A 25,125-nucleotide genomic window follows, 5' to 3' on the forward strand; every position below is an offset into this window, starting at 1 on the left:
ATCAAAGTTGGACGTTATAAAAAATACATATACTTTAGTCATTTTTATTGTAAAAGAAAATTAAAAATTCATTTAATATTTAAAAAATTTTGTTATTCAAAAAATACATATATACTTATATTATTTAAATGAATTGACAAATATAAAAAGATATATACTAATCATATAACCAATAATTTAGTAAATAAATACACAAAGTATAACAATGATCCTTATTGCATTAAGTAATGCCTAAGTAATGTGATCTTTTAATAGATTTATCAAAGTCACATTATATTAGGTAAAGCCACACTATTCAAAACAGCAAATGAATAAACTCCATAATTTTGACAATCAATAATTCAAAAATTATCATCTATGAACACTAATTCAATCATTCATAAGTCGGTGACACCATATGAAACCAAACCTCAACTGATGTTCTATATAAAAAAAATAGCTCTAAGGTAGCAAACATTTTTATTAAAAAGCTTAGAGTCCTAACACCCACGTGTGTTATTTATAAAATATAAAAAATATTTAAATTATAACAAAATGGAAAAATTATTTAAATTATGTACACTAATGCAAAAATTTTCTCACTAGTTCTTAAACACTAATTTATGTAGAAATATAAAAAAAATATTTAAAGCATATTAAATTATAACAAAATAGATGTCTAATTATAGAGCATAAAATTTTATGACCATTAGTATATTTATCTGTATTTAATATATGTATAAATAAATAAATCTTATTTTAAAAATTAAAAAATTATTTGGATAAGTGTGATCTTATTTGTTGGATGAACAAAGTTTTTTTCTCAAAAATTTCCATGAGTGTAAAAAAATAATTTGTGAGATTTTTTGGTTTTCTTCACCATTAGAAGCAAATTTTGAAGAAAAAACTCCACATATAGAGTATGTTCCCACCATTGGGAATGCTATGAGAGTGCTCTTATAGTTCCTTCCATCTTTGATGGATCAGTGGCGGACCTAGATATTTAAACATGGTGTTGCGGAATAGAAACAAAGACTATTAAAATTTTTTTATTAGCTTTTTTTAAGCCAACAAATCCAATACAATAAAAAATTAATAAAATATGTAATAGTAATATAAAAATTATTAAAGTATTATTTAACGCTATAACCTAACATCATAATATTGTGTACTTCGCTACAGTTGAAGAACTAATATCAATCAACTTAGAGCTGATTTTATAAAAATAATATATCCTTATATCAAATTTAGAAACTCTAGTACTGGTTTAATTTAATAATTTCACCAAATTTATAATACTCAAACTAAAATCATACTCATTAAATTTTATTGAAATTGTATATTAATGATAATTGTGCATCAAATAAGGATTCAAGTATTCAACAAATTTTGCATTTCAGACAATTATACAAAGCATTCACTAGAAAGTATTCTTTAAATGTCGAAGGAAATGAGGCAAAGATTAAACTCAGTTTGGAGGTAGCTGCATCTAGGGCAGACAGTAAAAATTGCCTACATTTGACATAAGCATATTTTTATAAATTGTTAATAAAAATGAAAATTTGACAACTGAATAGGAGGGGTGCGCCTGGCCCGTGCAATAGTGCAACGCATGGGCGACGCGCGAAAACCCCAGTTGCAAGCAACTACATTAGGCTTTCCCCCTTAAAAAATTAATTTAATATCGTTGTGGGCCATTGGCCCACGTATCAGATATTAAACTGATAAGAACAGATACTACACTTGATCTTAGCCAAAAGGCCGAGAAAGGTATGAATTGCAAATTGTTATTTCCAGCTTTTATTAGCTTTCTTGTTTTATGCTTCGTTTTTCATCTCCGATGTGGGACGATGCAATCTCAAACTTTTAACAATCTGACTGCTCTCTTGAATCTTCGCCCAGCAAATTCATCATCCAACCAAAGAAATCAGTGCACTAAACTTTGGAGCACACAACATAGTTTTAATCCCATCATCCCATGTAATTTCTTGCTCAAATTTTACAGCTATATTAGTCAAGGCAAATAATACTTTATGTCCTACTTCATAAAAGAAAAAAAAAATTGATGTCTTTATATTTGCTCTCTATGTAGGAATTGAAACGACCAATGAAACAACACTATATTTGTTTTTTCAATGCTTATATTATCTAAGAAGTAAAAGATGAAGGATTCAAGGGATTAAATTTTAGTAATTCTAGAGTTTTTTGAGTTTGGGTAAGGCTTAAAGGGAATATTTAAATTTGCACCTTGTAGTATCACTTAATAAAAAAAAATTTGAATAGATTTTGCATCATATTAAAAGTTTAACAAATTAGAATGTAACATCACATTTCATGCAATTGTAAAAAACATTCTTTAAAATACTAAATCTAAGACAATGTACAAAGTTTTCACTTCACTAATCACCGTAAAAACTATGTAGAAGCTAGTATGAAAAAAATCATTTAGTTTTGAATGTTCTCCTTAAAAGTTATTAATAGAATCACTCAAATTGGAGTTTTTGTCTCAAGAATACCCTTGGGCCTTAATAGATGTACATGGATATACAAGTAGCATTAGATGAATGCAGTGCAATTATGAGACTAAGGTGTAAGTTTGAAATACTTAATCTATAATATTTTAGTGTGCATCCTTTCTTACTTTTTTGTAAATTTACATTCTTCAGCTTATACTATATTTAATTACATTCTCTAACTTGCATTCCTTAATGTAATGTTGGTCCACATTAGTTTAGCGTGCACTAAATCCATGTAAGACAAACTCGAGACTAGGTAGTCCCTTTAGGTTGGTTAGACTAAGGCCATTATCCAACATTTGAACTTATATCATCTGAGTTTTTTTCGGTTCATATTGCAATAAAGCAATCAAGCTCTTTTGCTATTGCTTTTTTTACATACAACTAATTGAAACACAGAGACGAAAGAAGAAGTGGACACTCCTAAAGAAATGCATGGTGGTTCGTACCCAAAGCTACATGATCAACTTCACGAGAAACATATTTTATAAGGCAAGGATTGCATCTATGAAAATGCATGCGGTTAAAGGAGAAATTAAGGGGTGTTAGGTATGTTACAAATTGTATACTAAGGTGAACATGGATACAAGAAAATGGATTTAGAACAAACATCACTTTTATTCATTAATACAGTAGATTAGAAAAACAAGGAATAAAGCATATATATAGCCTTAAACGGTTATAAGACTTATAACTAACTAACCAAGAGTTGAAAAAACTATTAGTAAAATAAACTAAGGTTAAAAGGAACAAAACATAAATAAGAATATCATCAACCAAAATCTTCATGAACAGCTTATGATATCTTCATAAAGGTATATATAAAGAGTGGGATAGAAATGAAATGGAATCACAAAATGGGGAAATGAAAATAATAACGGTTACTTTTGTAACGTGTTTGCTTAGAGATAAGTAAGGAAATCAGTTATCATAGTGAAATAATAAGATGTTAAGCGGTCGACAGTGTGCATGACACAGTGAGGCGGTAGTGTTGTTGGTTTGTTGAATAAGGTTGGTGGGTTATGGAGATTAGGGCTGCTAAAATTTTAGACCAGGAGAAATATGTTCTTCTAATCTATTTCCAAAACCACAAAATTGCATATCAAACACCCTTTTAGATAGAAAAATTGATTTTACAGCAAGAGCTTAGTATTTACAATTTTAAATGAAATAATTGTAAAAATATAATGGTTTTTGATGAAATAATTAAAGAACTCTATAATTTGGATGAATAAATTTGTGCAAAAATACACTGTGCATGAAGGCATTCGATCTTCCAGTATAAATATTATAATCACACTAAACTTTCGTGTCACTGTCACACATGTTTTTGGTGTTTAAACTATACAAAGCTTCCACTATACATATTATTTACTTATTAATTATGGACCTTTACCATTGCTGACAGCAGATCTCAACGAATATAGGTTCTTCCCAATGACCACAACCCCGTTTCTTTGACTGGTGCCTGAAAACATAACAAAGATACAAATTAGCAAGTATGATTTCATGCACACGCTATCATTTTTTATCGCAACCTTTAAATATGCATACCGATGTTTTAACAGAAGGGAAGACATTCCAGAACCGTAAGGTCTCATCTCCAGCTCCAGTTACTATGGTCTACGAAACACAGAATATCGTTAGATGCTACAATGCAGATCAAAGAGCAGCCATGTTAAGTATAAAACAATTTTCTGTATAAAGATCTTACCTGACCATCAGGGGAAACAGAGAGATATAGAACTCGTAAACTATGTCCTGTCAAGGTAGCAACCTGTACACGTTGTGTGGGATCAGAGAAAATGTTCAAAAACAATTGCAATTACTTATACTAATAGAGGTGTACAGGGTAAATTTGACCCGATTTTAACTCAATGTTATTGACCCGACCCCACTTTGACTTGATTTCAAATTTAGGTTTGTATTGATTTATTCGACCCAAACCAAAAAATATATCCGAATGCACCCCTCCATATGCATAAAGTCGGGACGATATATAATAACACAAGCATGTTACCTTTGAAAGCGACGGATACTTCCACACCATTATTTGATTCTGAGAATATCCATGGGTGCTAACTAGTTCGTTCACATTCTTACTCCATGCTAGATTGCACACCTTAATTACAAATGAAAGCAGAATTTTAGCCTATTTGCTTCTTTAGTTACTAGTATGCAATGACATTTATTGTCAAAAATAACTATAGTTAAACACATACCTGACTTCCTGTATCAATGCTGTTTATTTGATTCCCATTTGTAGTGTTCCAAAACCGAATACAGCGATCAGCCGTGCCACCCCCAGAAGCAAGTAGACCACTTTGGTGGGGCGACCAAGTTATGGCCTTCACGGCAGCTGTGTGCTCAGTTAGCTTCAGGACTGGCTGCTGAGAATGCTGGTTCCACACCAGGAGCTGAGTTTGAATGAATTGGTCAATTAGTCAGCTTTTAATTAAACATCATTCATATCAAAAGTAAAATAGGAGTACTATTTTTAAGTTTTAAAAAGTTACAGAAATACCTGATTGTCATTGCCTCCTGATGCAAGTTCCCTATCATCATGAGACCATTTTAACCCACACACCTGTTGCATTACACAAATGGAAAAATCATTAAGCTATTGTTAATTTTAGTTCAAAAAATGAACTGCAACAACATTCCATTAAGGGATCCCACCAAGGTTGGGTTTTGGGGGGTCTAAGTTACGTAACATTCGCCTTGTTAGTGATAGCAAAGAGATTTGTTTTCGATTGACCATTAATAACCGACATCATCACAAATGAAAAAACCATCAAGTTGTTTATTTATTTCAAAAAATGAACTGCAACAACATTGCATTAAGGGACTCCCATCCAAGTGGGTTTTGGGGGTCTAAGGTACTTAACCTACCCTTGTTAGTGATAACAAAAGAGATTGTTTTCGATTGACCATTGATAAAAACATTATCACAAATGAAAAAATCATTAAGTTGTTTATTTTAGGAAAAGTTATAAGAACTAACTAATCTACAGGTCTATTTGCAAAAAACTACCTTATGTGTTTTTTATTTGCAAAAAAGTATCTAATGTGATATATTTCTCTGCAAATGACTACCACTTAACGGAAAATTTTAGTTGACCGTCAAATTGGTCAAACTCTCAAACTTAACGGTCAATTAACGTTTTCCGTTAAGTGATAGTCATTTGCAGAGAATTATATCACATTAGGTAGTTTTTTATTAAAAAAAAAAACACATAAGGTAGTTTTTTTGCAAATAAACCTATAAATTAGGTAGTTTCTTATAATTTTTGCTTTATTTATTTCAAAAAATGAACTGCAACAACATTCCATTAAGGGACTCCCACCGGATAGGTTTTTTGGAGGGTCTGGTACGTAACCTTCCCCTTGTTATGATAACAAATGGGTTGTTTCCGATTGGATAACAAACACCATCACATAGATAAGAAGTGTACATGTCCATTGTATTCAGAAACCACACTATAAATATTTAGCCTATTGCCTAAACAAAGACCATTGTGTGAAGCAAATTAACAGCCACGATAAAAGATGAGTAGTTATATTACCTCGGATTTATGCCCAACCAGCTTGCTGACATAGTCATTCGAGACGCGAAGATCATGCTGAAGTATGTTCCTGTCTCTGCTTCCAGAGGCTAAAATACGCGAACTCCATGCCAAAACACCTGCTCTTGTTTGATGACCGCTCAAAGTTCTTACCCTTTTGCATTGAGTACCATCCCACACCTAAAAAAATATTTCACTACTGTTGGAGGTTTTTGGCTGGCTAAACACTTCCTTGGATATTCTTATTGATTAATGCAAATGCAACATTTACCTGGACTTGACCATTACTTGTTCCAACAGAAACATAGGAACCCTCTCTTGTCCATTGAACTGCACAAACACCATCATTTGGTCCTAGATCACACAATTTTGTTACCTGAAATAACATTGTTGGAAATTTCATTATATATAATGAATATACAGTTAATGGTTGTATACATAAATTGAATAATCGAATGTTATCTATTAACAGCATTGCCTGGGCATAGATCCGCCCCAATATGCCAGAAGTTAAAAAAAGTGCAACATGTAACATTCACCAACAGAATGCTTACTTTGCTATTTGATGCATTCCACAGGTAAACACAGGTACCAAGACCAACCGCAAGCAAATTTTGAGAAGACCAATCAACCAGGTTCAAGTAGAAATCATCCTGTAATGATGGTGCATCCAAAACCTACAATACAAATGATTTCTCCAGCATCTTATTCATCCAATCATTACCCAATTTTCCAATCCAAACCACAAGTAGAGATGTCCAAATTGGCCAATTATCGAGGCCGAATATAACTCGACTTGACCCAAAAATAACCCGCACATAAAATTTAAAACAGATTGACAAGATATTCACCTACTCATGACAGCCTAAAATGACCCGACCCACCAAACGCCTTAATGCACCCCTCAAAGGCTCTAACCACAAGTGACTCTAGATTATATTCATCACTTTCTGATAGAAACTCACAACCTTTCTTACAAATTGAGCTCGAGAGTATATAGCTTAGGCATCAGGACAATCAATCGATATCACTGAAAATAAGCAAGATAAGCAGAACTTTCCATCATTATGACACATCTTACCCTCGATTAACGAGCAACTCTAGGTTAATATCTATTATTTGCCAACTTGGCAAATCACACTCATGTTAGTAGGGTGACATTTAAAAAATTGTAATTTATCTTTTTGTGTTTTACTTATTTTATTATTATGTGTAAATCACCATGATTGATTAGTATTTTCTACCAAATTTAACTCCCCACAAGTCCGAAAGCAAAAGCTAGCCACCAATTATATTTTTTTACTATCAATAAACCTTCAATCAAAATCATACAACTTTATACACTATACCATCATTATCATATTTGGTGTATTTCGCTCGTAGAAATTATAATTAGGGTCTGCGGAGGAAAGAAAGGGGCAACCCATACCCATAAAAAAGAGTGCTGGCCAAAGAGTACTTCCGCTCAAAAAAGATCCAAAGATCAATTCTCAGAAAAAAAATCGCACAAATTGATAAAATCACAAACTACCAAATGACATTGAGAAAAAGGCAACATCCATTAAATTACCTTATGGGGTGTCTTGGGAACCTTCCTAGGCAGCTTGGGAGGAGTAGACACCTCACTAGAAAGCCCGGAATCCTGGCCGAGCCCCGAGGGAGAAAAGGCTGAACTAGGGGAAGAATACTCCATCTTGAATCTCAATATGTTCTTGTTAGGACTACTCATAGGTGAACCTGCAGCAGAACAAGGAGAAGCAAAATCAGCCCCAAATAATTCTTGCTTTAACAACCTAGTATAAGCTTCATGATTAGTATTAGTATTAGTATTAGTATTTCCCCCTTCTTTCCTATTTTTAGTAGGGGAAGGCTTCTCAATTAACCCAAATGCATGAAGCCTAGAAGATGATCTGCAAGGTATAAATCTGTCACTGCAAATGGATTTCTTTGATGTCGGCGAACAAGTTGCAGATGATAGACTAGTGATGGATCTGGGGGATGATACTGATCTTGGAGATTGTAAATTAATATTAGATCTAAATGGAGTAGTTTCATTTGTTGATTTTGAGGTTGATCGAAAAGTTTGGAGTCTAAGTGATGATTGAGACATCCCAGATGGGAGATTAATCCCACTATTTCTCCTTTGTTCTAACTCCATTTTTTTCCCTGGGTTTTTCCTCGATTTCTCAATAGAATGATTTGAAATGACAATCTCTCTGTAATTGATCAATCAATTAAATAAAGAGAGACTGTTGAGGTTTAAGAAGGTGAAGAAGAACAGAGAATGGAAAGTGAAATTAGGGATTGGCTTTTAGGTTTTAAAAGTGTGGGGTTTTGATAGGATTGGGGTTTTTGGTTCTAACGGTCGAATTTCATGATTCGAGGATTTTCGGAGCTTTGTTTTCTGTTGACGGGTATTCTTTTTCTTTTAAAGTAAGTAGCCGTTACTTGGAGCTGGTTTTTGCCGCTGTTGCCTCTTGGGTCTCATATTCTCATTGTAAAATGCCATGCATAATTGATTAAAAGACCGAAAAATTACGTGTGACATCCTAACACTAGTTTGCCACATGAAATGTTCATATTGGTAAATTATATTGACAATGTATTAAATAGATTTTTTCATTCTACAATTAACTAAATTCTTTTTGGTTTTTAAAATGAAACAGTTTGAGAAGGTTCAAAGGCAAAACTTTTACATTAGATTCGCTATTTTCTATACTTAAATTATATTTTTATTTATAATATTGCTAAACATTTTGTAATATTGCTAAACATTTTGTGCGTTGCACGTAATTTATACTAGTTTGTGTATAATTTCAAGAGATTCTTTTAATTATTTTTGTAACATAGTAGGTTGGTGGAGGAGATTAATTATAATAGATCTTATCCGGAAAATATGATATTTAACACCACTAATACAATATAAAAACTGTCTTGCAAAAGAAAAAAAAGCACAAGTATTATTAGTAACTCTTCTATTGATTGATACAACTATTGGCAATGTTAGGCAATAATCTTAGCTATGTCATTATTTTCAAATACTGTAGTTATCAAGAAAATAATATTTTCAGGCAATACTTTGACTGTTTGGTCTTTTTAGAAAATGAATTTCTATTAACGAGAATATTTCTATAAGGCACGAAATGTGATATAATTTGTACGAGAAGCTTCAGCTTATACAAGAGTTGATAGAAATTAGATTTTGATTATTAAAGTAAGTCTTGTATGAATTTAATCCATATAAAAATATTTTTTATTTTTTTAATTGTCTTTTATTTTATACTTAATCACTTAATTTTGCTATTTAAATAAAAATGTGCACAATATTTTAGCGTGAATTATAAATCAATACAAACTATACAAGACTTCCACCAGTTATTGCATCTACTAAAACTTAGGCAACTTAGAATCTCATCCATGTTTCGGTGGTGAAACGAATAGTAAATCAATAATTATTCAAGAATATGTACAACATTAGGGCAATTGTAACCTCGCCGCTTCCTATTAACAAAACTAGATCTAGGCAGACAATGTGCTAAACTATAACTTAAGTTCTAGCTAAAAGATCGTACCAATGGGTTCATCTATAAAAGAAATATATGAAATTCGAAATGATGATTTCATTTGAAAATCTAAAATTGACTCAAATTTAATATTTGAATTATCAATGAGTAATTTTGAATTTGAGTCAATACCATCGTTGTTTTAAAAGTAAAGTTAAGAATTTAAAAATGACTTTTCAAACTTTATCATTCTGAAATTCTTCATTCAAGATTTCATAATTGAAATCTACAATTTGAAATGAATTACTTGTTTCCAAACACAACCTTATACAACTAAGAACCGTATATATTACTCCGATAGAAAACCACTTCATCCAGAGCACAAGTGGTCATAGAGTATACCTGAACTTGTATCTCCTAAACCGATCTTCCCCCATTTCTTCGTACTCTAGTTTACTGACTATTTGCTGTGGGAAATCCAATGATGATGCATATAAAGAAGCCCCTCGCCAAGCATCGTAAACAGGATTTGCTGCCTTAACCACCCTTATTGGAGTCCCACATGGCCGAATCATGCGAACTCCAGCTTCCAAGCGTTCGCTCATCCCAGGATATTGACAACTCCCACCAGTCAAAAGTATGGAGCTCGTCAACTTCTCCTCCAAACCTTGGCCCTTAGGCGAAAACCTCCTAAGGGATACCCCGATCATTTCATCTAATCCCGACTGATCAATCCCAACTATATTAGGGTTGAACAAGATCTCTGGGCATCGAAACCTTTCAACCCCTATTTGGATTTGGAAATCCTCCTTGGTGAGAGAACGGGGACGAGGAGCATCAGCAGTTTGATACGATGCAGACTCTGATTTTGGATTGAAGGCTGGGTCAAGTTCCTGTGATGAGATAAGTCAACTACCCAAGTGCAACAAAAACCACATAACACTAAATAAACCAGACCAACTCAGTGTCACATGATTCGCTAATCTCCTCACGAATCGTGAATTGAAAAAAGCGAATTATAGTCGACTCTGGGTTATTCTTGGGCAAATTTGAGCAAATCGTAAATTCAAAAAGTGAAGTAACTAGCGAATTATGTTACACTGGTCTAACTAGATAGAAGTATTTGATAAGGATCAAGAAAAGATTAAAGATGAGCAGTTGAGCACTTGCATAATTAAAAATATAACTAACTACGACAATCAGCTAAAATTGCGTCGGAAAAAGATTAATTAGCTGAAAATTGGAGCAGCTATTAACTTTTTATTTTGCTTCTTTGATTTCCATGGTAAGGAGGGTGATCATTTAGACTGTACATGAGTAACATGATAGTAGACTTGCCTGAAGTTTAGAAGAAATACGTGTTAACTCGGTCTCATCTTCATCAGGACCTTCTTCCTCATCGTCATTATCTTTGCTCATTAGTTTGTAAAGTTCCCAATCTTCGTCTCTAGCGCCAAAGGTATCTTCACCTTTCCCTCTGTCAAAGGCAGCTGTTGTTAAAAGGCGCATCCTCTCTTTCTTAGCAGGATTCATTCTCTCACCACGACCGACACCGCCAGATGTATTATTTCCATTTGAGGTGTTCCCATTTGTCTTCAATCGTTTCTTTTGCTCAACTTTTTCTAAAAGTTCTTTGTATTTTGTTCGCAGCTGCTCTAGATAAAGTTCTGGGTTTTGTCTGCATCAAAGATGGGAATGAAAAATTGATACCGATACAAAAACATCAATTAAAGAGAATAAAAGTTTGAGTAACATCCCATATAAACAACACTCACACTCAAGCAACCCAAATAAACGACAGTAGCAAACATTAATCACGACTTGATCACGATGGAACATTTTTATCTGTGATGGAAGTATAATACTTCCTCCGTTCTGAATAATATTGCAGTTATTAGCACTATATTCATTGTTCAAACTTATTTTACATATTGCGGCTAATGCGTAAGAAAAAATACAGTTAATTGAGATCTTGTTTGAATCGTCTTATCACATACTTTCAAAATATGAACTTTTTATAATTTTTGAATGTGTATAGTTCAATATATAAATGATCAAAAAAACAAATTGGATTGCGTAAAAAGTCATATGTAGCAAGTATAGTGAAACGGATGAAGTATCAGACAAGGAAGGCTTTTTCTCAATGAATAATCACAAAAATGGTGGACTCTCATATGGTGATTACATATTGCAACAATGTTGTAAAAAGCTTCAGCAATACATGATATTGGTAATTCTCCAAGGTACAAATTTTATCATGCAAAATCATGAGCATCGTGAAAACATAGCAAACTAGGGAGTTAATATACCTCCCCCTCAAGTAATCTGGAATAGAAAGAGATATATCACCCTTCATGAATTGAAATGCTATGAATAACACACTTGATGAGGTTTATAAATGTGGTAGGGCTGAATAATCGTTTGGTCTCTAAATCATCTACTTAAATTATTCAGCAACTGTCTAGGCTTTTGCTTTGCCCCATCTTGGTTACCAAAATTGAGGCTTTACACTAACTTGTATAGCATCGGAGTACAAAAGGGTTGTATGAAACCTTATTCAATGAGATAAAGCAAGTGAAGCTTTCCACACCTCGCATGTCTTACATATTGCAAGGCAATGCACACTATTAATCAGCTAGTAGAGACCCCTCATATTATCCTTATTCCTAATACTTAGCTATTACGGTGTTTGGATAGAGTTAGACAATTAGAAATGAAAGAGGGAAAATATATGAATTTTCCTTTGAAATCTCTCCATCATCGATGAAATTTGTTTCTCATAAAGAAGGATTTCATCCCTGCGAATCCCTCCCTTACATTTCCCTTTCCTGCTCATTTGCTCTCCAAATAGAGAAAGACCATCCCTTCATTGCCGTTCCTTCCCTTCCCTCCATTTCCAATCCCATCCCTTTTTTCCCCTTCATTTCTTTTCAATCCAAACAAAGTAATGTGGCAATTTATTTTACATTTCCTAACAATTTTAAAAGTTTTTTTTTTCCTTGAAAAAAAGGAAAATCTGTCTAGACACTACCTTAAAAAATTGGGTGTTTTGTTTTGCACTCACAGCCTTATGATTTTATTTTTTACAAAAAACTAACGTTAAACCCAGATACTCTAAAAACTACCTTTTAGCTGAATTTGTTGGTTTACTTGTGATTTAATTTTTGCACTAAAATTATAACTCGTAATGTGCGCAATTAATGGTCTAGATTTGACGCTACTGCAAATTGGACACTGAATCCAGTCATCAGATCTGGCTAAAGGTAGCAAGTTTAAAAGCCATTATAAACCCTCCTTTCCACTCATTACCCTCCGTCCTTTCCCAAATAAAAAGGAAATGAACCACGGGAAATCGTATGAGATATCAAAAGTGAAATGTAGCTACTTACAAACGTTTTTCTTCCTCTAGTTGGTTTTGCTTCTCTCTTTGTAATTCCTCTTCGGCACGTTTCTGTCTAGCTCGCTGACGGCCTTCAGCAGTAGTCTTAAGAAAGATCTGCTTCTTTTTCTCTTTTAGCTGCAACAAAACAGTAAGTAAAATTAAACACACAAAAATTAGACGTATACAGAACTGTCAATCAACAGCAGGATGACCAGCCATTCTGCAAAACCAGCAATCAGGATAGCAAGATCCTCAATATACCAGAGTACGATTACTTTTCCCAATTAATTTACTAATAAAATTATATCATATAATTCAAATAGCATAATATGAAATGTCGAAGGTGCCAAAGATTACAGATTAACATTTACTTCAAATTCAAATTTCAGCAAAAAGAAAAGCAAACAAGACTAGCAACTAATATAGCACTGCATAACTGTTAAATGTTAATAACAGTAAATCAGACCTGCTCTGGAGTCAGCATGTTATCTGGGACATCAACAAGTGGAAACTTTTCGGCTGTTGCAGCATCTGCCTTCTCCTCCAGTTCCACTTGTTCACGCTTAGCTTTTCGCAAAGACTGGTTTATTTTAGCAATAGAAGCTTCAATTTCCTGTTTAGAGATATAGCCAGTGTCTGAAAGGAAAGCAGGAACATCACTCTCATCCACTTTCTCCAACTGCCTCAAAAGAAAGTCCAAACCACGCAACTCATTTTCTAATTCTTGAATCCGTGAAGCCCTCTTTGCCTCAGCCATTTCTCGCAATCGTTGACCTTGTTTCTCTTTGATAGCAGCTTTCCTTGCAAGCTCCTCTACGGAAGGTTGTTCATCAACTGGAAGAGGAGTGAATGGAAGTTGCCAACACTTGGTCTTTTCTTCAGCTTCTTTTGTTCCATTCTTCTCCAACAAAAAAGAATATATTATTTCCAGAAACACAAATGAAATAGTGTAGGGAACCTTTATAAAAAGGAAACAAAATACCTTGAACAATTTGACCTCAGAAGCATAATCCTGAGCAATGTAACAGTGTTCCATCTTCAGGTCTTCCACTTTCTCCCAGGTAAGCTTAGCCCTGTCGCACAAATGATATGACAAAAAGAAAAGATCAAGAGAAAACCATTAAGTAATTGGATTGCCAACTGACATCAACGGCCAACTCAGATATATGATATACTTACATATGTTGCGGATATTTCAATGAAAGAAGCTGCTTCATGTAATCAGTAACATGGTACCCACCAACATTAGTCCGGCAACACGCTTCAAAAACAGGCTCTCCTTCAACAAACTGAAGGCACAAATGCAGAAAGCATAAGCAAAAAACATATAAGCATCAAAAAGGATATAAGTTGAGGAATCGATGCTCATTGCAGCTAAAATGTTTTACAAGTAATCTTAACTTCAATAAAAGTGGATACAAAGTATAACCAATTTTCAACCAGTTAAGGACATGTACACCAATGTCCAGCATCAAATTATTGGGTGAAAGAGAATAAGAAAAATGCGATTCCTTTCCAGAAGGTATATACATTGACATTGTTAAGTTTTTTGCATGAGAAAGAGCATTTGTAACATTATTTTTGCTTCTTTTTCTCACCAAATAGCATGAGCATTTAAGTGGCTTAAATAATTTGCGATTGAAGTACTTTGCTAAGGTCAAAGAAAAAATTTCTACAAATACTACTACATGGGTCAGAATATGGCTATCAAAAAGATTATAGTGGGAGAAAAGATCATTGTGGGAAAATGAGAGTAGCTAAAATGGATATTATAAGACAGATTAGCAACAAACCTTAAAGAATAGAACTTGAAACAAAGACAATGGATCTTGGAGGCAACAACTTATATCCATTATTATCCGTCAGAAAAAGTGCAAAGAACAAAAAAGGCACCAAAAGTGCAAAGAACAAGAAACTTTAAAACTTTGAGAAACTTAGAAGAAGAGGAAGTAGACCAAAGATGACCAGGATGAGTGAAGAACGACATAAAGAATTGCAATTTACAAAAGCATATAACAGGGACTGAATGGAGCATGAGAATATATGTAGATGATCATTAGAAATGATTTGTTGGATGTAGATTAGTGTTGATAGTGCCAAATAAAGTATAACCTTTGTTACCTACAAGTTATCACGTGGACTTATTTTGGTTCATGTAATGGTCAGCCCACCGCATATGTACTCAGCATGTATATGTATAGTAAAGGAATTATGAATGGAACTCTAAACATCCAAAAACCTACAAGGATGGTCGATTAGGCGACATGGTCACTAGAAAGGAACAATTTTCTTTACTACTTTTGTTCTATTAATCCCCAAAGAAGAACACTCTTTAAGAGTATGCACATATTTAGGAAATAATGTTTTTTGCATTGGTAATCAGAAATGTCAAAATAATAGTAAACTGATTGTTCAAATCGATAAGCTGTGGCTGATACTACAATACGGAGTGCTAAAAGAATTACTGTGCTCGTTTTGGGATAAAGGAAATTACAAAAATCGCCCTATAAATACACGATCAATCATTATTTAACATAAAAACGCTTTTACAGCATTGTAAGTCACGCTACCCAAACATTCTTTTTAACTCTAAAGAAGATTGTACAGGAAGGTTCATAGCAACAAAGCATGAATACTTATATAACAACGTACAATATACCCACTAGAACCAATCACAATATATAAAGTCACACACAGATCAAAAGTTAGCAATGTCAGTAAAAGAACAATTGAATTAATGAGAGCTTGTAAATCTGGAAAGACGAAAAAGGTAAGACTTACTGGTATTACATGGCTGGTGTTGAATCCAGAGCTAACAGCAAGCCCCTCCTTATCACATATACCAAGACGCTGATTATAAGTGTAACTAAACGCAGCATCAACACCAAATGCTGAAAAAAAGGAATAGATATCCAGTAAAACCAGCACACAAGTATCAGTCTTCAACATTCTCTCACTAGAAAGCAGTCAAAAGGTTATACAGAAAAAAAGTGACTGCTTACTTAAGTTTAACAAGAAAAGAACATTGATAGATTGATGGTAAGGTAGATGCAAAATCCAAAAATTATTTCTATTTAATAAATTCACATATTCCTGCTCCTACTTCTATGAAAGGAGACCCATTATCAACAATTCTACAAAAAGGTAATATAGATGGCTCTCATACCCACTGAAGGAACTCCATAAGACTCAAAAAGAAGCTCTGCCATTCTACAGCGTGAGGGAACTGGATTGCAGGGGCATTCAGTGATCAATACAGGATGATTAATCTGCACTGTCCACAAAAAATAACAGTCAGAATACAGTACTAACTTCAACTCAAACATTAATTGAGAATGGTCATAGGTCAAGTTTGACATAACGGATGTGATGGGTCTAGGGTCTTAATCTGATTGCAGCTACTTCACTAATTTATATTTGTAAGGTCTATAGATTTAAACAGACTCCAAATGGACTTAAAATCAGTCTAAAACTGATTATGGGTCATGTCTGGGTTTTGGAGTGGATCAGGGTTGAGTTTGGGTTTAAAAACATTGGACCGAACCCATACTCATTTTTTACCCATACCCTTTATTTACCCAAATCCAAACCATTTGGATCTTTAAAAATTGGACTTAGACCCTAAATTAAGGTCGGATATCCAACCATCCAATAGGGTGTTGGAACATAACCATCCCTAACGACAGTAAATAAAACAATTATACAAGAGGTAGAGTGACCTTCAATTTGCTATCTAATAGGATGTCTACCAGACGTTATTTGTGAACTCATATGCGACAGGGGTGCGTATCCAAGTGAAAAAACCAGATCACTTATGAAAAAATTTCGCATGTTTGGTCTAAAATCAAGGGTCAGAATATCCTACCCATGTTTGAGTGTAAAATGAAAAGTGCTAAATTGCTAACAGGTACAACACAAGTGTGATGCATCCCAAGCAGGTATTTCTCAAAGCTGAATATGCAAATATATTACAAGTTGCATAATTGTGTTGTTGTGCATGAGGAAAACATCAATGTGCCCTAGTAAATTTAAAATCCTATTCCAAATATTTGTAGAATGACAACTCAAATGTAAAAATCAACCCCTAATTGCACAGACATCAAAACAATCCTCATTCCTCGAATAAAATTCCTATAACCTCATCCCTTACTGCTTACAGCCTTGAGAATAAATTTTCTCTTCTGAAAACTTTTCAGATCTCTTGGAGATGATTCACTAATACTAAAGGATAGTTTTGGAGAATTTCACACATATTAGAAATGGATCAAAGAGAGCAAGAAAGACACAAGTACATACAAAAAGAGAGAGAGAGAGGGAGGGAGAGAGAGAATCAAGGCATCATTCAAAAAGAGACATGAAAGTGAGGAATGTTACAAAATAGAAATGAATAGTAGAGCAAACCTTGAAACAACTAAATTCCACCGTTGCTTTTATGGTACAACTAAGTTGGCTTCATATAGGACCAAGGCCATCATTGTTTTTGATTCGAAGAACAGAACAAACTTTTGGGTTTCAATTACTGTGATTCATTCATTCTTTTTTTCATTCATTACAATCAATTTGTATATATACAAGAAGGAATCCCATTGTTGCCTAAATTAACAATATTGCAATATTAGTTATTTCCCTAAATATAAACAAATATTCCTGAATTGATTTGTTTCCTGATTTCTAACACTCCCCCTCAAGTTGGGTCGTAGGGTCACCGACATCCAACTTGCACAATACTTCTTCGAAGGACTGAGCTCCCACTGCTTTTGTAAGGATATCTGCTAATTGATCTTCTGAACGTACATGAGGAAGTTTGATAACCTCTGCTTCCAATTTCTCCTTTATGAAATGTCTAGCAACTTCCACATGTTTTGTGCGATCATGTTGCACGGGATTTTCGGATATGTTAATTGCCGCTTTATTATCACAATACAGCTCACAACTCTTAGTGGGAGTATACTCAAGTTCTGTTAGTAGCTTCCTGAGCCATAATATATCAGCTATCCCCTTTGCAACTCCTCAGCATTCTGCTTCAGCACTAGACAAGGCAACAACCTTCTGTTTCTCACTTCTCCAAGTCACGAGGTTTCCTCCTACCAGAGTGAAGTAACCTAATGTTGATTTTCTATCATCTCTGTCACCTGCCCAATCTGCGTCTGTGTAAGCAATAAGATCTAGATGACCATTCTTTTGGTATAAGATTCCTCTTCCTGGAGATCCTTTCAAGTACCTCAAAATTCTAATTACTTTTTCCAATGTTGAACATGTGGTCTGTGCATGAATCGACTAACCACTCCAACAGCATAAGCAATGTCTGGTCTCATATGAGCTAAGTATATTAATTTTCCTACCAATCGTTGATACTGCATACAATTGGTAGGTTCTCCTCCTTCACGCATCTGCAATCCATGGCTTGCCATCATCGGTGTCTCAATGGGTTTACAATCTAGCATATACCGGCTTCGGCTAATAGATCTAGAACATAATTCTTTTGAGATATGAAGATTCCCGATTGGATCTTAGGACTTCAATCCCTAAGAAATATTTGAGTCTCCCTAGATCTTTCATTTCGAACTCTAGAAACAACTTGCTCTTGAGGGCCTTGATTTATTCCCTGTCATCTCCAATAATAATCATGTCATCAACATAAATTATAAGACAGGTTATCTTTCCTCCACTTCTTTTTACAAACAAGGTGTGATCAGAGTTGACTGTACCCAAATCTCCTCATTGCTGATGTAAATCTTCCAAACCATGCTCTAGGTGATTGTTTTAACCCATACAATGCTTTCTTTAATCTGCACCCTTCATTATCTGAGAATTCTGTAGAGAAACACGGTGAAGCCTGCATGTATACCTCTTCTTTGAGTTCTCCATGGAGAAAGGCATTTTTAACATCAAGCTGGTGAAGAGGCTAGTCTAAATTTGCTACCAACGAAAATAAGACTCTTATTATATCAAGTTTAGCCACTGGGGAAAAGGTTTATGAGTAGTCAACACCACAAGTCTGAGTATAGCCCTTAGCTACCAATCGAGCCTTACATCTTTCTATAGTGTCATCTGCTTTATATTTTATTGTAAACACCCATTTACACCCAACAACTTTCCTTTTCTCTGGTAGGATGCATTTTTCCCACGTGCCATTTTTCCGTAATGCATTGATTTCTTCCTCCATGGCTTTCCTCCAGTGATCATATTCTAGGGCTCTTCAACACTGTTGGGAAGATTGGTTCTATGTAGGGCTGCATTGAATGACATGGCACTTTGTGACATGTTCCCTTCACTAGGTTGTTCAATCGGATATCTCGATCTCCTTGATTCAAAATCCAGATCATATCTCTTAGGAGGGACACCTCGTGTGGTACGGGGTGGAAGAACATAATTTTGACAATGATTTTCACCTGTCTCTTCTTTTTCTGCTTCCACAATCTCATCATTCGGAACATCAACAATGTTAGTAACAAGAGACTCATGTTCATTAGCTAAGTTACTCACCTGATCCTCAGACAGTATTGTTTGTGGTATGGACTGTACAACTAGATAAGTCCGTTCTGTAGCGCCGCCTACTTGCTCATTTTGGTCTAGGTTTGACATCCATGAACCAGTTAACCATCTGAGATCGTCATCTTGCTTCTCCCTCTGACATCGAAGACGGTTGCAGTAGAATTCCGACTCAAAAAACTCACAATCCATGATGGTATACATCCTTCACTCTGAGGGGTCATAACACCTATACCCCTTTTGATTTCTCCCATACCCTACAAACACACATTTGACTGCTCTCGGTTCCAGTTTATTGCGTACCCGTTTAGGACAATGAACATAGGCTATACATCCAAAGATTCTGGGAGGTAGGGAATGTAAGGAAGGTATGGGCTGATATAGTTGGAGGGCCTCCAAGGGATTTTTGTAGTTTAAGGCTTTTGTGGGGAGTCTATTGGTGAGAAAATTAGCTGCGGCTATGGCTTCGGGCCAGAGGTAGGTGGGAACATGTGATTCAAGCATAATAGCACGAGTCATCTCTAGCAAGGTTCTATTTTTCCTCTCAGCTACACCATTTTGTTGGGGGGTGTCCGGACAGAGGTTTGATGGATTAGGCCTTTACTAGTGATGAATTGATGAAAATTGGAGTTCACATATTCTCTACCGTTATCCGAAACTGGGTACAGACCATATTACAAAAATCAACAAAAACTCCAAACACCTCAGATTTATGTTTAAGGAAGTAAATCCAGCTCATCCGAGCATAGTCATCAATAAAAATAATATAACATGAAAAATCATGTATTCCTGTTTCAGGAACTGGGCCCCACACATCAGAATGAATAAGCATAAACGGTAAACTAGTTTTACTCATACTATTAGAATACGAATGTTTATGACTTTTTGCAAGAATACATGTCTCACATTTAAAGTCTAAGTTCAACCCAGCTAAAGTAGGAAAAAGTTTCTCTAGATACCCTATAGATGAATGTCCAAGTCTTCGATGCCAAGTCCACAATTGTCTTTCCTTTGACCAGTGAGCAAGAACTGCTTTGCCTTTTTGAACCGTCTCCTCCAAGTAGTACAGTCCTCCTTTCTCAATACCACGCCCAATAATTTTCCCCGTCTGAGCATCCTGCACGAGGCAACAACCAGGTTTCATGAGCACAGTACAATCAAGATCTCTTGTAAGTTGGCTAACTGACAAGAGTTTATGTGAAAGATCGGGAACAAATAAGCAATTATTTAATTTGAGATTTTTCAAAAAAGAAATTGTTCAAGCTCCCTTGACTTTACTCCCTTCCCCATTAGCAGTTTTAATGAGATTTTTTTTCGGTATAACATGAGTCAAAAAATCTTCCGAATCATAGGACATGGTGTATGTGGCTCCACAATCGAAAATCCATCCATTATTAAAAACAAACAATGCACAATTATTAGGAGAATTAAAAGTATGGTTGTGTGTATCTTGGGGCTCCACGTAGCCCTCCCCCCTTTTTAAGGGTGTATCATGCCTCCCTTCCTTTGAGGAGTCAAACAACCCATTTCCTCCTTCTCTTCCAAACCCTAGATCTTTGTATGAGAGAGATTGGGTTTGTGTCCCTCTGTTACTTGCGGTGCTGTTCATGGCTGCTCCTTCTTTGTTTTCATCGGCTCTTTCTTCCACACTCATTCCCACTTCTGCTCGTCCGGTTCTGGGTTCGTCAGAAAACCGGCCCTTCATCTTTGCTCTTCTCTTCTTTGTATCGGGCCACCAATCTGGGTATCCCACTAACTTAAAGCACTCATTTTTGGTGTGCCTTGTACCTCCACAGTGGGTGCACCGTAGATGGCTTTTATCATTATGCCGGTAAGGTTTTTCCGATCTTCCTTTGACGTTAAAGACGCACCCTGTGCCCGATGATTCAAATTCCGATGAGGGCTCTTTTCTCATAACTCCTCTTCTAATTATCTCCCGCCGGATGCTTGCATATGCTTCCTCCACTGTGGGTAGTGGATCTTGGAGGCGTAAGTCTCGTCTGTCTTTATCAAATGTTTCATTAATCCCAGCCAAAAATTGATACAATCGATTTTGTTGAATTAATCAACTGTAAGTGATAATATCCTCAAGGTCCTTCATGGGATTAGGCTGCCTCCTGTCTATCTCCTTCCAAAGTGTTATGAGTTTGCTGTAGTATTTTCCGATATTGTCTGTGCCTTGTTCGATTTTGTTTGTTTTGACAGTGAGGTCGAAAATTTGCAACTCGTCATTGCCGCTGCTGTATAAAGTTTCTATCCCATTCATAGGGTTCTTGCTGTTAAAAAATCGAGAAATTGGTTTACCAAATCCGGATCTATGCTTTCGATTATCTAGGAGATGACAATTAAATCTTGTCGAGCCCATTGGCTGTACTATGGGTCCTTTGGTGATGGTGGTTCGGCGATGATGTGATTGAGGCCGACCACGACCACTAATGGCCAAGTGCATCAGCCTGGACCATTTGGTGTAGTTTTGATGGTTCAACTTCTCAGATATCGAAAAAGAGGGGGTATTGGCTATGGTTTCAGTAGGTGGTTTGTTGGTGTTTAACTGTGAGAACAGTTGCAACAACTGTCCCATTGTCACTGGTTGGTCTGGCGTAATAATGGATTTGGAATCAGTCTCCATTTTGGGTCAGGTAAGGTTATTTTCTGGTAAATGATGAAGCCGCTTTGAACTGTTTCTCCTCAAAAACGTTCTAGCTCTAATACCATGATTTGAAGAACAGAACAAACTTTTGGGTTTCAATTACTGTGATTCATTCTTTCTTTTTTTCATTCATTACAATCAATTTGTATATATACAAGAAGGAATCCCATTGTTTCCTAAATTAACAATATTGCAATATTAGTTATTTCCCTGAATATAAACAAATATTCCTAAATTGATTTGTTTCCTGATTTCTAACAGTTTTATTTAGTAACACCACTTTAGAATGCATAGCAGTAATGCCCTACAAACAACTATAGATAGGCAAAAAATGATTGGTTTCTATAGATATGACCTTTCCTAGCTCCTCCAAAGACCGCAATTGCAGCTGCAAAGGCGCAAAAGTATGCATACATTCACTACTCAAGATGTCCATTTATCATGGACAAACTATACGACTAACAAAAATGACACAGCCCAAATGGACATTTAAGTTACTAGAGATAAATCATCATACCCCATGTTCATCGACGCCCATCCGATCAAATCCAAAGTCAAGAACCTAGGAAAGAACAGAAAATTTTAATGCATACGTAATGATTAACCAAATTAAGAGTATATTTGATGATTAAAGTATTCAAAGGCCAGAAACTCCAGAGGCAACAACAGTAGTTATATGTGTGATAACATTAAGGCTAGATAAAGCATAAAAAAGAAATCAACCGAAACCATTAAATGACACCAATGCTGTGCTTTCTTGTTGCAATAATTTTGATTGAAGTAAGATAAGTGCAATGGTCATGACTTTATAGCAAGATAGTTTCTTTACTTACTAATGTAAAAGCCACGAAGATATCACAAGCATAACCAAGAACGGCAGTTTGTATAGGACTGTTCATTCTTCTCTACAACAGCTTAGACACAGAAATCAGGATGCTATATGGTGAGATGAATCAATGATATAAACAGCAATAGGTATCAAAATAGTAAGCTTCAATCTCAACAGATATCTAGCAGGGCAAGCCAACTTCTTATACTAAGACCCATGAAAGCATTATTCAGTACTTTACAGAATTCACAATAAAAAATTGAGCTTCTTGTTCCTTTCTACTAGGAGGAATAGCAACAAAAGATAACAAGTAAATGCCTGTTTTTGCCAGTATCAAGTAATCTTGTAAACTTTGGATAGCAAAATACAGGAAAAGCACGGCACAAGATCATATCATTAACTGCAGAGTGATTAAAAAGCATACTTGTGTAAAACATCTAAATCAACGTTACAGTTCACGCTTCCAAAAGGTTTAAACATCCCTAATGCAGAGCCTACCATCAATAACAAAAATTTGATGTAACAAATCAAGCAGTCATTTATAGCTTACATATTCCATGATTTCGAATTGATAGACAACATTGTTATCAAAAGCTGACCGTGGCCCTGAACGAGTACAATCAAAATATTTCAGCAATTCAGTATTATGATCGCCCACAACAGAAACCGTTTCACCTGCATCAGAATCACACGAAACAATTCAGCTAGCTAAATCATACAGCACTTGACATGAAATTAAATTATGATGACCAAAGTTGCACACTCATCTAAAAATATTAGTCTGAAAACACAGAAACACACATACACTTATACACATAAATACTAATATCATAACCAGAGAGAATGAGTGACACTGGCACATGAAACGTTTGCTTTACGAAAATCACCTTTAAATAATAAATATCCAAAACCTGCAGGCACACAACGTGCTTTGAAAATTGTTATAATAGCATACATTTCGATTTGCACCTATTAAATCAAGAATTAAAGGTATGTTCTTTTCAGCTATCAATATTAAGTTTGGTTCGATTGAATATAAGTTATTGTTCTCTAAGATTCCCACTTCCGTTCAATACCAAAAAAAAAAACTAAAAAGTCTATTTCAGTTTCAGCTTGTTCACCAAAAACAAGTTTAAAATTCCTGTTCATATTGAATAGTGTAACATATAACATTAAAGAAAAAGAGCCAAGTTGGTTAGCACACATACTAAGATGAGTGATTAGTTCACTACAACTAGTATTATACTGAACCCGTCATTGTTGTATGTTGATTGTTGACTAAAATAGAGTAAACCATAACACCTAGGATTGCATTTTACCCAAACTCTTGAAATGAACATAGAATCTTCATTTTCCAGCCATTTCGTCCCAAATTCTACTGAAATAAACAAACATAAATTCCAGAAAAACCTTGAAGTAGCTAAATTTCAAACTCAAACAACGCATTTACATCAGCAACACTGTAATTACAAAATTAATTTCAGCAAATTTACATAATTCCATTTTTTTTGGTAAATAATAATTTCCATTTTTAATAAAAACTAGAAAACCAAAATTACCCAAAAAAATAAAAATGCATATAAACCTGTATGTTTGTGACGAGGTCTCTGAACAATGTTGCGAAAAATCACCCTAGGGTCAGACTCACCAGCCCATCTGAATCAACACCAAACAAAATAAGTTGAACCAAATCAAAACTAAATTGGGAAGAAATTAGGGTTTGGACGAAAACTGTAAAAATACCCAATGCGGAAATAAGAGCTGCCATTGTCAATAACAATAGGGCAAGTTGAAGGGAACAATCGGTAGTCTGTTTGCCGTTCAACTTGGCTTATAAATGGCATTCTTACTCTTCGATTACTCTCACTGTTACGTTGATTTGTGTGTTCTTTCTCCAATGAAGGTTTCGACTACGGCGAAACAACTTAAGAGGAGAAAGACTTCCCTGCTTCACACTTTCAACCGTAGTCTTCTTCCCTAAAGAATTTCACCTATACAACCCTTTTCAATTTTTTTTTCAACCCGTCTTATGACAACGTCCTACGATGAGACAAAGTTCTTAAGCTGAAAAAAAAAATGAAATACACATGATTTGTTCCAAAAATACATTAGAATTAAAAATTAAATATATCAAAGTAATCAAACATCAAGTGAATACAAAAATGCAGTTGAATCTTCGATAACATAAATAAATCGTGGTTATGGCCT

General features: G+C 34.9%; 2 protein-coding genes and 1 non-coding gene across 10 annotated transcripts; all 3 read right to left on the reverse strand.

Moving 5' to 3' along the window:
- Positions 1 to 1,556: 1,556 nt before the first annotated feature.
- On the reverse strand, positions 1,557 to 1,753 carry LOC130804933 (U2 spliceosomal RNA). Its single transcript, XR_009040111.1, has one exon. It is a non-coding gene; the product is annotated as a U2 spliceosomal RNA (small nuclear RNA).
- Positions 1,754 to 3,590: 1,837 nt separating this feature from the next.
- LOC130803549 (protein FIZZY-RELATED 3) lies at positions 3,591 to 8,463 on the reverse strand. Its single transcript, XM_057667710.1, has 10 exons — positions 7,632 to 8,463; positions 6,616 to 6,738; positions 6,333 to 6,437; positions 6,062 to 6,241; positions 5,020 to 5,082; positions 4,718 to 4,912; positions 4,516 to 4,617; positions 4,210 to 4,272; positions 4,050 to 4,118; positions 3,591 to 3,963 (listed from the first exon to the last, which is right to left on the reverse strand). The coding sequence occupies exons 1-10, from the start codon at positions 8,217 to 8,219 to the stop codon at positions 3,910 to 3,912; spliced, it is 1,542 nt and encodes a 513-aa protein (XP_057523693.1). The 5' UTR covers positions 8,220 to 8,463; the 3' UTR covers positions 3,591 to 3,909.
- Positions 8,464 to 9,487: 1,024 nt separating this feature from the next.
- Positions 9,488 to 24,968, reverse strand: LOC130803550 (actin-related protein 5). Of its 8 annotated transcripts, XM_057667711.1 has the most exons (14): positions 24,661 to 24,957; positions 24,503 to 24,573; positions 23,468 to 23,592; positions 22,922 to 22,993; positions 22,606 to 22,650; positions 20,345 to 20,555; positions 16,113 to 16,220; positions 15,728 to 15,837; positions 14,126 to 14,235; positions 13,929 to 14,019; positions 13,413 to 13,844; positions 12,954 to 13,081; positions 10,903 to 11,242; positions 9,488 to 10,457 (listed from the first exon to the last, which is right to left on the reverse strand). In XM_057667711.1, the coding sequence occupies exons 1-14, from the start codon at positions 24,759 to 24,761 to the stop codon at positions 9,954 to 9,956; spliced, it is 2,448 nt and encodes an 815-aa protein (XP_057523694.1). In that variant the 5' UTR covers positions 24,762 to 24,957; the 3' UTR covers positions 9,488 to 9,953. The 8 variants fall into 8 exon arrangements, with proteins under 8 accessions (XP_057523694.1, XP_057523696.1, XP_057523695.1 ...); XM_057667713.1 differs by lacking the exon at positions 20,345 to 20,555 and having other exon boundaries at positions 16,113 to 16,215; positions 24,661 to 24,968; XM_057667712.1 differs by lacking the exon at positions 22,922 to 22,993.
- Positions 24,969 to 25,125: the final 157 nt, after the last annotated feature.

Source organism: Amaranthus tricolor, chromosome 17 (assembly GCF_026212465.1).
Source record: "Amaranthus tricolor cultivar Red isolate AtriRed21 chromosome 17, ASM2621246v1, whole genome shotgun sequence".
NCBI lineage: Eukaryota > Viridiplantae > Streptophyta > Magnoliopsida > Caryophyllales > Amaranthaceae > Amaranthus > Amaranthus tricolor.

What these genes read in the sequence shown, in the direction of transcription:
- LOC130803549 (XM_057667710.1), bottom strand. Translation starts at nt 8,219, where the DNA reads ATGGAGTTAGAACAAAGGAGAAATAGTGGGATTAATCTCCCATCTGGG. An exon ending in CAAGTAATGGTCAAGTCCAG is followed by an intron (nt 6,242 to 6,332) that starts GTAAATGTTGCA and finishes ATATTTTTTTAG; the next exon opens with GTGTGGGATGGTACTCAATG. An exon ending in CAGGAGGCAATGACAATCAG is followed by an intron (nt 4,913 to 5,019) that starts GTATTTCTGTAA and finishes ATTCAAACTCAG; the next exon opens with CTCCTGGTGTGGAACCAGCA.
- LOC130803550 (XM_057667711.1), bottom strand. Translation starts at nt 24,761, where the DNA reads ATGCCATTTATAAGCCAAGTTGAACGGCAAACAGACTACCGATTGTTC. An exon ending in GTTGAACTTAGACTTTAAAT is followed by an intron (nt 16,221 to 20,344) that starts GTGAGACATGTA and finishes TTTTGTGGACAG; the next exon opens with TGCAGATTAATCATCCTGTA. An exon ending in ACATGCTGACTCCAGAGCAG is followed by an intron (nt 13,082 to 13,412) that starts GTCTGATTTACT and finishes GTTTTGTTGCAG; the next exon opens with CTAAAAGAGAAAAAGAAGCA.